The 12,671-nt window shown below is 47.9% G+C and overlaps 1 protein-coding gene across 1 annotated transcript; it reads right to left on the bottom strand.

The window, feature by feature from the left end:
- Positions 1 to 326: 326 nt before the first annotated feature.
- SS18L2 (SS18 like 2) lies at positions 327 to 10,651 on the bottom strand. Its single transcript, XM_040409433.1, has 3 exons — positions 10,534 to 10,651; positions 1,959 to 2,035; positions 327 to 641 (listed from the first exon to the last, which is right to left on the bottom strand). The coding sequence occupies exons 1-3, from the start codon at positions 10,600 to 10,602 to the stop codon at positions 554 to 556; spliced, it is 234 nt and encodes a 77-aa protein (XP_040265367.1). The 5' UTR covers positions 10,603 to 10,651; the 3' UTR covers positions 327 to 553.
- Positions 10,652 to 12,671: the final 2,020 nt, after the last annotated feature.

Raw genomic sequence — 12,671 nt, 5'->3', positions numbered from 1 at the left:
TGAGGCCAGCAGCAGGAGCGCGTCCTTCACTCACTGCGCAGGTGCAGGATTTACTGGACGAAGAGGAGAACTCTCCAAAGGGTGAGTGGACTGAGCCTCTAGGTGCTGAAGCAACGCCCTCATAGCACCTAGAGGATCATTAGCATATTAATAAAACGGCGGCAGGCAGACACTTATAAAGCCCGCGGTTATGTACTATTAGCCCATCGCTAATGTCAGTCAGCTACATAATGTAATTTCTGATGACGGAAACCCATTAAAACTGGCAAAGTTGTTGTGAAATCTACTTTGAAGCAAGTTATGGTTTTTAAAGTATTTTATTAAAAAAAAAAAACATTTGGACACAAAACAGAATCTCACTGTAACGTCTAATTGGTACAATATTAGGTCCGCACTACAAAGCGGACTGGGCCGTGTGCAGAACATGCTGGGATGGGATCTAGCACCACCCAGTGAGTAAAGCTGGAACTGCGCTTCTGTATCCTGCTATGGAAGCAGCACATCCTTGGGTGCGATATCAATATCTTGACGTCAGCAAAGGTCGCATGTAGAGTCACGTGGTCTGTTTTTCAGGTTGTGAGGGGGTGGAATCTGCAATTGTAGCCAAGTAGATAAGATTTCGGTGGAGAATCTGCTGGTACCTGGGTAATGAAAGGAGAACATATTTATATATACTTTTTTTTTTTTTTATTACTTAGACTAGTGCAGCCTGCTTAAAGGGGTTGTGCAGGTTCAGAACCCAGACCTACCCATATTTTTTTCGCCCAGGCAGCCCCCCTGTTATTAGCATCGGAGCATTTCATGCTGAATCACGCAGGGCAAAAGCGATTTCAGTAGATCCGGTGACAGCCCGGGCTCTCCATAGGGCTGCCCAGCAGTGAGCCTGGTGATGTCGCTGGCCCATCAGAGCCAGTGATGGGTGGAAGCCTCCGCCAAGCAGTGTGTGTTATAAATTAAAAAAAAAGCCCTTGCCCTGCGCAGGAGCATGAAAAGCTCCTATGCTAACATCCAGGGGGCTGCCTGGGTGTGTTCAGGTCTGAACCCAGACAAACCCTTTAACTATGGCATGCAGTAAAAAAATAATAATAATCATTGAAGATCAAAAGTAGTGTTGAAAAAAAGTTTAAGCTGAAGTCACAGGAGATCGGTGTTCATTTATTTGTCTTCATATTTGGTACAGAGGTACCAGTTGATACCAAACCCAACTTCAAATTGCGAATTTTAAATTTGCTGAAGCCTAATAAAAAGGAACACTTGACCTTAGTTGACATAATGGGGCCCCTATGGGTCTGATAATGCATGGGCTGCTTTCCTGCCACGTGTGGACCACGCACGCTGTAGACACTGGAAACAACTATACAACAGTCCGGACCAGCAGCACTTTCACTAGATTATCAGCCCGCTATGTCCGACGGCGATTTCTTTTATGAGGTTGTCGGAATACAGCTGCCCGTATTAAGCAGTCATACAAATTTAGACCTCCATTCACTTAGTAATAATAAAGTGTGTCCGGTTTTTGTGCCAACTACCTTTTCTGACACCCCAGTCATCTGACCTTGACTATCCAGCGTGACCTTCTCTACATGTAGCCTGAAGCGCACACGTCCTTTGAAGTTCGGTAAGAGCTTGCTGGTTGGAGCGCAGACGGGGCGTCCGGCCCCCTGAGAGAGAGCGTGGAGCTGTCAGTGTTTCTCTTTCATTCACTGGATACGCGCTAATAGCAGTGCAACCGCCTGTCTAAGCTGTGCAAGTGCTTGCCTAACTGCAAAGGACGGGTGCGCTTTATCCAGGGGGGCTAAAAGTGGAGACAGTCATGTGATCGGCGGATGGGACGCCACATCACTGTATGCTGGATTGCCAGGGTCAGAAAAGGGAGTTGGAGCCCAAACTGGAGACAGTTCATTGTTAGTAAGTGGCTGGTGATCACTAAGAGAGCAGAAGATGAGCGCAGCACTTACTGTAAACTCTCCGCCGCCCTCCCCTTCTGCTGATATTCCACAATGCAGCGGATGAGCTGATCGTTCTCTTCCAGCAGCTGAAGAAAGAAGTTGGATGTAACTACAAGAGTCCAGGGTGGATGTACTGATGGCGTTCTACAAGCCAGATACCAATTAGATGGCTTCTTTCTTTTTTTTTTTTTTTTTTTTTGCATATTAATAAGGGGGAGGGGTCAACTTTTACTCTCTTGGGGACAATTTCAGCAAAAACACATAAAAAAAATTGGATTTTTGTACTTACCGTAAAATCAGTTTCTCATTCAATTCATTGGGGGACACAGCACCATGGGTATACACCCAGCTACCACTAGGAGGCAACACTAGATAGCAAAAAAGTTTGGCTCCGCGCAGGTGGGCTATACCCTCTCCACAGACACTAGGCTAATCAGTTTGTACCAATAGCAGTAGGAGAGAGAAACAAAGGCAAAGAACCAACATGTCCTTGACCGGGGAAGGAAATTAAAACAAAGGGTGGGATCTGTGTGCCCCCACCCCCAATGAATTGAACGAGAATCGGATTTTATGGTAAGTACAAAAATCCAATTTTCTCGTTAATGTCATTGGGGGGAGACAGCACCATGGGACGTCCCAAAGCGATCCCCGAGGGTGGGAAGGAATGCTCACGAGACAAGTTGGGCGCACAGGTGCGGGAGAACCATATGACCCAACAGGGCCAGGAGAGGCCATAGCATGAAATGGCAGATATAAAACTAAGGAAGGGAGCCGAGAGGCTCCAGGACCAGGAAAAGAGTCCAAGGAAAAAAATTGTAGGAGACCGCCATGGTGGGAAAAATAAGAAGCTAGGCTGAGTATAGGGAGCAGGGCTAGATGTCCTGCGCAAGAACCAAGAGATGAACAAGTGCGCACTAGAGAGCCAGAGGAAGGATCTGGAAGAACCAGGAGAGCAGCACAACCGCAAGGCGTCTGTTAGTAAAGAATTTTGTATAAAATGTGTAAATGGGACGGCTCACCCTAATAGAAGGATGGTTAGGTACTCCAACGGAAATGGATGCACCCAAATCAATATAAAAAAAAAAATCAAGGATTAATATATAAAATAGATGGGCACTCAGAGTCACATAGAAATCTAAAAGTACATTTTAATAAAAATCAATACATTAGGAAAACTGTTGAACAAAGACATTGAATAAATAGATTAAAAATGTTGAATGGAAACGACAAGGTTAGGAAATGTCCCAAAAAATAAAATCGCGTTAGGAACGTAACTGAGGGATTACAAGTGCCTCACAAATGATAACGTAGAAAGATATTATCAGATGATGAAAAACACTTAGTAGCCAAAGGTCGAATAACCAGAAAATGGATGGCTGATATTGTAATGTCTGTCGGTAAAGACCTAGCGCTCTGCATATAGGAGGAGGATCTATAGGAGGACAGACCCAAAAAGAAAATATAGACTACGAGGGAACCTGGCAGGGGAGAAAATGCCTGGGAAAAGGAGAGGAGCAGTCCGGAACCAAGGAAAGAACTTCCTGGAGACCAGCTAAAGGAAGACCCTGTGGACCACCCCTCGGCAAAAGGAAGGACCCGAGGACACAAAAGAGGAGCAGGACCTAGTTGAGACAACTCTAGGTCGATTACTGGACCTGGTGTCTGAGCGTACCCTGTCAGCAGAGGAAAAAAGGGTGGGGGGGGGGGGCCTCCTGTGGGAAAGCGACGCATGGGGAGGGGAAAAACGGGGCAAAAAAAGCATCTGGGACCCGGGTAAAGGCCAGAGAAAAATGCGGCCTAGTTAGAAGGAGAGGCCGAGGATGCGCATTAGAACCAGATGGTGAGGAGTGGGTGGCCAGGGAGGAGAAGGGAACCCAGAAGAGGGGAGAATAAAAGCACCCCATGAGAATGGAACAGAGAAAGTAAAAAGGGGGGGGCGGGGGAAACAAAAGACCACCCAAAAATTTGGTATCCCATCCCGTGACTAAGAAAGGGGGGCTAACCCAAAGGACCCCATGGGGCAGGGACTGCGGATGCAGTAAGGGGGGACTGGGTGACTGGCGAGGTACTCAAAGTACGCACCTGCAGGGGGTGCAACTAAAGTGGTTATCCATGATGGAGACCCGTCCTGCAGCAGGCAGAGACCTGGAAAAGGAATAAAATAATGTAAAAGAATAAAAATAAAAAAAGCAGCAAGATCTGCAAAAAAACAGCAGGTCAAATCTGCCTCCTACGGACACCAGACTAAAACTGATTAGCCTAGTGTCTGTGGAGAGGGTATAGCCCATCTAGTGTCGCCTCCTAGTGGTAGCTGGGCGTATACCCATGGTGCTGTGTCCCCCCAATGACATTAACGAGAAAAAACCTGTATGTGAATTCTATTGGAGGTTGGATGGTTTTCTGGATATTTTTAGTTTTTAAGCCACTCCATGTCCTGTGGGACTGCACTAAGACCCCAACTGCCACGGCTCTGGGGACGGTCAGGAAGGAAGCCCCTCTTGGTTGCTATACATATATGGTGGACATCACTAGGGGGTTAATGTCAGGGATGCCTAACCTGCGGCCCTCCAGCTGTTGTAAAACTACAACTCCCACCATGCTCTGCTGTAGGCTGTCCAGGCATGCTGGGAATTGTAGTTTTGAAACAGCTGGAGGGCCGCCGGTTGGGTATCCCTAATGTATACATTCCTGGATGACAATAAGGGTGACATCACAGCCCCTGCGATTCCTGATACCCGACCTTCCCACATTACTGAATGTCACATCTTTAGGAAAGTGGTCTACAACCTGGCTATCGGGGCATGATAGGAGTTGTCGTTATGGAACAGCTGGAGAGCCACAGCTTGGGGAACATAGCTTTAGGGGTTTATCAGACAGAAGAAGAAGAAATTAGGACTGGCTGAGAACGGTCTGGGAAAAAAACGACTACTCGCCTTTTCATAGCTCCCCCCATTTCCAGGGCTGCAGCTCGTCCCCACCAGACCAGATGTGGCATATACAGTAATTATATACAGTTGCAAGAAAAAGCATGTGAACCCTTTGGAATGATATGGATTTCTGCACAAATTGGTCATAAAATGTGATCTGATCTTCATCTAAGTCACAACAATAGACAATCACAGTCTGCTTCAACTAATAACACACAAAGAATTAAATGTTACCATGTTTTTATTGAACACACCATGTAAACATTCACAGTGCAGGTGGAAAAAGTATGTGAACCCTTGGATTTAATAACTGGTTGAACCTCCTTTGGCAGCAATAACTTCAACCAAACGTTTCCTGTAGTTGCAGATCAGACGTGCACAACGGTCAGGAGTAATTATTGACCATTCCTCTTTACAGAACTGTTTCAGTTCAGCAATATTCTTGGGATGTCTGGTGTGAATCGCTTTATTGAGGTCCTGCCACAGCATCTCAATCGGGTTGAGGTCAGGACTCTGACTGGGCCACTCCAGAAGGCGTATTTTCTTCTGTTTAAGCCATTCTGTTGTTGATTTACTTCTATGCTTTGGGTCGTTGTCCATCTTCTGTTGAGCTTCAGCTGGTGGACAGATGGCCTTAAGTTCTCCTGCAAAATGTCTTGATAAACTTGGGAATTCATTTTTCCTTCGATGATAGCAATCCGTCCAGGCCCTGACGCAGCAAAGCAGCCCCAAACCATGATGCCCCCACCACCATACTTCACAGTTGGGATGAGGTTTTGATGTTCGTGTGCTGTGCCTCTTTTTCTCCACACATAGTGTTGTGTGTTTCTTCCAAACAACTCCACTTTGGTTTCATCTGTCCACAGAATATTTTGCCAGTACTGCTGTGGAACATCCAGGTGCTCTTGTGCAAACTGTAAACGTGCAGCAATGTTTTTTTTGGACAGCAGTGGCTTCCTCTGTGGTATCCTCCCATGAAATCCATTCTTGTTTAGTGTTTTATGTATCGTAGATTCGCTAACAGGGATGTTAGCATATGCCAGAGACTTTTGTAAGTCTTTAGCTGACACTCTAGGAGAGGGCTCGACAAATCCCAGACACCAGGTCGCCATGGCGACTAGGAATTTTGTCCTGGCGCCTGGGTATTTGCCCCTGCTTGAAAATAGGCCCAGCACACCAGCAGCCGGGCGCAGCCACTGGAGGGTTAGGACCGCAAGCAAAATTAAACTTTTTTTTTGTTTTTAATCACTTGCGCCCAGGCTCGGACTGCCACCCTGCCCGGACCCCTCAGCTTTCGGCTCCATCGTGGTTTGGCCACTCTCTCTCGCCGTCTATCGGTCGCAGCGTGCTGAAGTCGCCGTGCGTCATCTCCAGGGCAGTTGAAAATGGCGAAGCCTTTACCGGAGCCCGGCCGATACTGATGTGATAACTGTCCGGCAGACATCAGAGCCCGTGTCCCGGTGAGAGAGCCTCGGCGGGGGAAGAGGAGTTAGTGCAGGGGAGGCAGAGCGGGAGCACAGGTAGCGGCGCTGCACTCGCTGACAAGTGGAGGAAAGACGATCAGCCCATCATCATTCCTCCTGCAGTATACAGCAGGGGACATGATCGGGCAGCGCAACGTCCCAGGACACCAAGTGCCGCCAGGTCCCTGCACGGCCGGCTCTGCGGCAGTAAATGATGCGCTCTGCACTTATCCGCCAGGCTCAAAGTTTGTAATGTCTGCCTGCTACGGCCATGAGCCCAGCGGGGAGCTGCATACCTGCTGCCGTCATTAGGCCGGAGCTCCTGCTAGCCACAACTGGTGGCCATTCCTGCAGTTACCATGCGGCCATTTCTTAGTTCTATCCCTTTCTAGGAAAGCTGGGTGACAGCTCCTAGGAGAGCTGTGTGGTATACAGGCTGTCTGTCACCCAGCCTTCCTGGTCTCCTGAGGAGAATATATCTCAGTATAGGAAGTTAGGAACATTTAGATACGTTATCATATGATTTACCCATTCAGGAGTCTTGGAAAGCCGGGTTGCAGCTCCTATGAGAACTAAGACTACTGAATGGCCAAATCATCTGATGACTTCTCTATATCTTCCCATACTGAGATATATTCTCCTCAGGAAAGCTGGGTGACAGGCTGTATACCACACAGGTCTCCTAGGAGCTGCCATAAGACTCCTGAATGGCTAAATCCTCTGATGACTTCTCTATATGTTCCCGTAGTGATATATGTTCTCCTCAGGACTAGGAGACCAGGGAAGCTTGGTGACCATCCATGAGAGAGCTGGAAGGCCCCTCAGTATTCGTAGGGTAATTCCAATGGAAATATTTTCCACAGAGGATTTCCTGTTGTGGATTTTTTATCAAACTCTACATGTAGCGTGTGGATTTGCTGTGGAATTCAGCCACGATCAGTTACACGTGGTGAAATCCTATATTACCACAGTGCGGATTTGAAATGTGCACAGTAGGTTCATTTCCGTGTGGATTTTATGAAGTGTGAGGATTTTTGGTAAAATCTTATCCATTTTGCTGGTATTTGCTGCAATACGCTGTGGATTTCATAGCTGCAGTTCTATGAGATGAATGAGCCCGGACCAAACATCCTGGGGAAGGGATCTCAGTTCTGTCAGCTGCAGCGACGTCGCGGCGCGGGGATTACACACACAGCGACGTCGCGGCGCGGGGATTACACACACAGAGACGTCGCGGCGCGGGGATTACACACACAGCGACGTCGCGGCGCGGGGATTACACACACAGCGACGTCGCGGCGCGGGGATTACACACACAGCGACGTCGCGGCGCGGGGATTACACACACAGCGACGTCGCGGCGCGGGGATTACACACACAGCGACGTCGCGGCGCGGGGATTATACACACAGCGACGGTGCACTGATAATAAACAATGCCCATGTTGTTTGGTTGTAGACTTCTTTATATGTTAATTCAAGAGGTGTTATTTTTGTCGCTGAAAATGAGGCTTTATAAGGTAAAAAATAAAAATAAAAAAAAAACACAGCTCCTAACTTTTTTAGCTGGCTCCTAGATTCCAAGGAAATTTGTCAAGCCCTGCTCTAGGATTCTTCTTCACCTCATTGAGCAGTCTGCGCTGTGCTCTTGCAGTCATCTTTACAGGACGGCCACTCCTAGGGAGAGTAGCAGCAGTGCTGAACTTTCTCCATTTATAGACAATTTGTCTTACCGTGGACTGATGAACAGCAAGGCTTTTGGAGATACTTTTATAACCCTTTCCAGCTTTATGCAAGTCAACAATTCTTAATCGTAGGTCTTCTGAGAGCTCTTTAGTGCGAGGCATCATTTACATCAGGCAATGCTTCTTGTGAAAAGCAAACCCAGAACTGGTGTGTGTTTTTTTTTATAGGGCAGCTGTAACCAACACCTCCAATCTCATCTCATTGATTGGACTCCAGTTGGCTGACACCTCACTGCAATTAGCTCTTGGAGATGTCATTAGTCTAGGGGTTCACATACTTTTTCCACCTGCACTGTGAATGTTTACATGGTGTGTTCAATAAAAACATGGTTACATTTAACTCTTTGTGTGTTATTAGTTTAAGCAGACTGTGATTGTCTATTGTTGTGACTTAGATGAAGATCAGATCACATTTTATGACCAATTTGTGCAGAAATCCATATCATTCCAAAGGGTTCACATACTTTTTCTTGCAACTGTATATACACAACACCACTGCTGGCCAATCCATGGCCTCCGCGATGACATGCGCTGAAATGCCACATGACCACCTCCAAAACGGAGGATCACGCTTACACACAGAGTGAGATTTCCGGACAGCACGCGCTCGTGTTAAACAGCCCTTAGGCCTCCTGCACACAACCGTATGGCTTTTTCAGTGTTTTGCGGTCCGTTTTTCACGGATCCGTTGTTCCATTCGGCATATACAGTATACAGTAATTACATAGATAAAATTGGGCTGGGCATAACATTTTCAATAGATGGTTCCGCAAAAAACGGAACGGAAACAGAAGACATACAGATGCATTTCCATATGTGTTCCGTTTTTTTTCGGACCCATTGACTTGAATGGAGCCACAGAACGTGATTTGCGGGCAATAATAGGACATGTTCTATCTTTGAACGGAAATACGGAAACGGAATGCATACGGAGTACATTCCGTTTTTTTTTGCGGAACCATTGAAATGAATGGTTCCGTATACAGAACGCAAAAAACGGCCAGTAAACGGAGAAAAAAAAAAACGGTTGTGTGCAGGAGGCCTTAGTCCACCAATTACGTGTACGTAGATGGGGCTTCACACTTCCGGTCTTCTGGGGATGACAAGGACAGTGCAGGAAACCAGAGGCTCCGACAAGGCGAGTAGTATTTATTTATTTTTTCATTCTCATCCACCCCTGATATTTGTTAGATCTCGTACGACCCCTTTAAAGGGGTTCTCCATGCTCTCCTATGTTGATGATCTATTCTCAGGACAAATATCAGATCGGCAGGGGTCTGACAACCGGTGTTCTATCAAAAAACCCTACCCCGTGAAAATACCATACCCCACGTGACTTCCGGTGAAGCGATCAGCTGGAGAAGGGGGTCGCCTCAGCGCACTACCACGGGCGCTACCATCAGCCAGGGATCACTTGAACAGCGAACCACCATCCGAACTCCCTACCCCTCAGTGCGCACACAAGGACTCACAGACACCGCGTGTGCGCCCTCAGGGGTAAGGTGATCTGATGGTTGTTTATCTTCTGAAATCTCCTTACCCTCACACTGCGCAGACACAGCACTTCAGATGCATTGCTGGCTGGCTTCGATTAGGTCGGTCTCTCACTGCTCCCAGCACTATCAGCCACCACCCGGATGGGAGCAGGGAGAGACCGACAGCCAGCAATGCATCTAAAGCGCTGTGTCCACGCGTGCGCAGTGTGAGGGTAAGGAGATTTCAGAAGATAAACAACCATGAAGCGCGGTGTCCGTGAGTCCACACGTGCGCACTGAGGGGTAGGGAGTTTTGATGGTGGTTCGCTGTGTGAGCAATCCCTGGCTGATAGTGCGCTTGCGCTGAGGCGCACACCCCCTTCTCCAGATGATCGCTTCACCGGAAGTCACATGGGGTATGGTATTTTCACAGGGTAGGGTTTTTTGATAGAACACCGGCACCCCCTGCCGATCACCTGTATGAGGAGACGGCGCGCGCGGTGTGCATGAGCAGTCTTTCTTCCTTTTCTTTGCCATAGACAGCAGCGGCGAACAGGAAAAGGGTAGGGAGACGGCACATGCGCACTGCTCGCCCCGTCTCCTCATGAGGCGATCGGTGTCTGACCTTCGCCTATCTGATATTAATGACCTATCCTGAGAATAGGTCATCAATATTAAAGAGCCCGGAGAACCCCTTTAGACAGCGACACAGTTCCCAACTATGTAGAACAGCCAATCAAATGTCTGGGAAAAATGGCACAAAACTGGTAACAATGTGTTACCCATAGCAACCAACCATTCGACTGGCCTCAACTAAAGCTGCATCCTGGATGGTTGCTATGGGCAATTGGCCCACGTTTCCATGAATCCCCCACTGACTTATCTTGTACCAATTTCAGCACATAGATATAGATATATATAGATATATATATATATATATATCCTATATACAGTCAATATTCCTGAGCCTCTCACCCGCTGCACGTTATCCTCCGGGATCTGCACTCGCCCGCGGAGCTTCTCCGGCATGAACACAAAAGACATCTTCCCGGACTTGTCAGCACTTCCGGCGCACGGTGAGAACGTCACTACGGCTGGCGTCATAGTGACGTCATCACAACTGGCCGCGGTAATCTTAAAAGGGCCCGCCTTAGTCACGTGACAACTGTATAACAGCGACGTATTGTCCAAGCAGTGTTTTATAGGGTCGCAGCTAAAGGCGCATCATCTCTACCCGGAACTGCACCTTCCAGGGGGACCCTGCGGGGGAGTCACCCACCCACCCCGGCCAGTGCTCTCTGCTGTCACACAGTAAAGATGCCCCTTGAAGGGGTATTCTGGTTATGTTATCAAGGGGTAACTATAAGATAGGTGGCGGTCCTACCACTGGGATCCCCTACAGTCACAGGAATGGGTAACCCATCCTCCCAAAATAAACAGAGCAGCAGCGTGGGCAGGAGTCCAACTCCATTCATTTCTACGGGCGTTCTGGATATAAGAGCGCTGTACTCACCCATCTCCAGAACTCCTATAGAACTAGAGTTGGGCTCCACAGGGGCCCCCGTTCTTCAGTGAGGGCCCCACCGATCTAATAGTCATCACCTATCCTGTGAATATCAGATGTAACGGGTACGTATGAGGCTACTTTCACACTAGCGGCAGGACGGATCCGACGGGCTGTTCACCCTGTCAGATCCGTCCTGCCGCCGCTCCGTCCCCATTGACTATAACAGGGGCGGCGCTCGGGCACAGCATGGCGAGAGGCCGCCGGACTAAGGCTAGGTCTACACGACGACATTTGTCGCACGACAGATAAGGCACAACTACACTGCCATTATAAAAATTGTCGCGCGGCAAATGTTGCAGTCTATGGTGTCGCACTGCGACAGTCTCAGAAAATCCATCTCGAATGGATTTTCTGCGACTGTAGCAGCATGTTGCAGTGCGACACCATAGACTGCCATTATGACAAATGTCGTCGTGTAGACCTAGCCTAAAATTACTGCATTTCCGACTTTTTAGTCCGGCGGCCTCTCACCGTGCTGCGCCAGAGCTCCGCCCCCACCCCCATTATAGTCAATGGGGACGGACCAGCGAAATAGCAGCAGGACGGATCCGGCAGGGTGAACAGCCCGTCAGATCCGTCCTGCCGCTAGTGTGAAAGTAGCCTTAGCCCAGTACACACAACCAATTTAGCAATGCTTAGATAGCTGAGGGTAACCCAGAAAGCTGGACACAGATTAGAAACTGCGGGTACCTTATAAATAATACATAACTTTTAGTAATTTGTTTCTAAAATATGCCCTAATAAATCAATATCCATATTACACTTGTGCAAAACCACATAAAACGCAGCGCCACTTAGTACTGGGGATCACAGGGTCTCTTACATCTACTCGACCCTGCCAGTGAAACTCGCACCATTTTGCAAGCAAGCTCAATTAGTTTTGTCTGCGATTGCGTTCAGTTTTTTCAGCGCGGGTGCAATGCGTGCTGATGCATTTTTCACGCGCGTGAAAAAAAAAAACTGAAGGTTTACAAACATCTATCAACCATCAGTGAAAAACGCACTGCATCCGCACTTGCTTCCGGATGCGATGCGTTTTTCACTGAAGTCCCATTCACTTCTACGGGGCCAGGGCTGCGTGAAAAACGCAGAATATAGAACGTGCTGCGATTTTCACGCAACGCAGAAGTGATGCGTGAAAAACAACGCTCATGTGCACAGACCCATTGAAATGAATGGGTCAGGATTCAGTGCGGGTGCTAGGCGTTCACGTCACGCATTGCACCCGCGCAGAAAGCTTTCTCGTGTGAAAGGGGCCTTAGGGTGAGCTACAATAATCCCGGGAGACTAGGGTTGGCAGGGTCGAGTAGATGTAAGAGACCCTGTGATCCCCAGTACTAAGTGGCGCTGCGTTTTATGTGGTTTTGCACAAGTGTAATATGGATATTGATTTATTAAGGAATATTTTAGAAACCAATTAATAAAAGTTATGTATTTAGAAGGTACCCGTAGTTTCTAATCTGTGTAGTGCTTACGTATAAGCCCCCCTTCCCCAGAAGTGAATTCCCACAATAAATGGAGCAGTGCAGCAAATCTGCATGTAACT

This window comes from Bufo bufo, chromosome 10 (genome assembly GCF_905171765.1).
Source record: "Bufo bufo chromosome 10, aBufBuf1.1, whole genome shotgun sequence".
NCBI lineage: Eukaryota > Metazoa > Chordata > Amphibia > Anura > Bufonidae > Bufo > Bufo bufo.
Note: the sequence above shows the minus strand (reverse complement) of the source record. Positions and strands in the feature narration are given on the sequence as shown.

What these genes read in the sequence shown, in the direction of transcription:
- SS18L2 (XM_040409433.1), bottom strand. Translation starts at nt 10,602, where the DNA reads ATGTCTTTTGTGTTCATGCCGGAGAAGCTCCGCGGGCGAGTGCAGATC. An exon ending in CGGAGGATAACGTGCAGCGG is followed by an intron (nt 2,036 to 10,533) that starts GTGAGAGGCTCA and finishes TTCTTTCTTCAG; the next exon opens with CTGCTGGAAGAGAACGATCA. An exon ending in AGGGCGGCGGAGAGTTTACA is followed by an intron (nt 642 to 1,958) that starts GTAAGTGCTGCG and finishes TTCATTACCCAG; the next exon opens with GTACCAGCAGATTCTCCACC.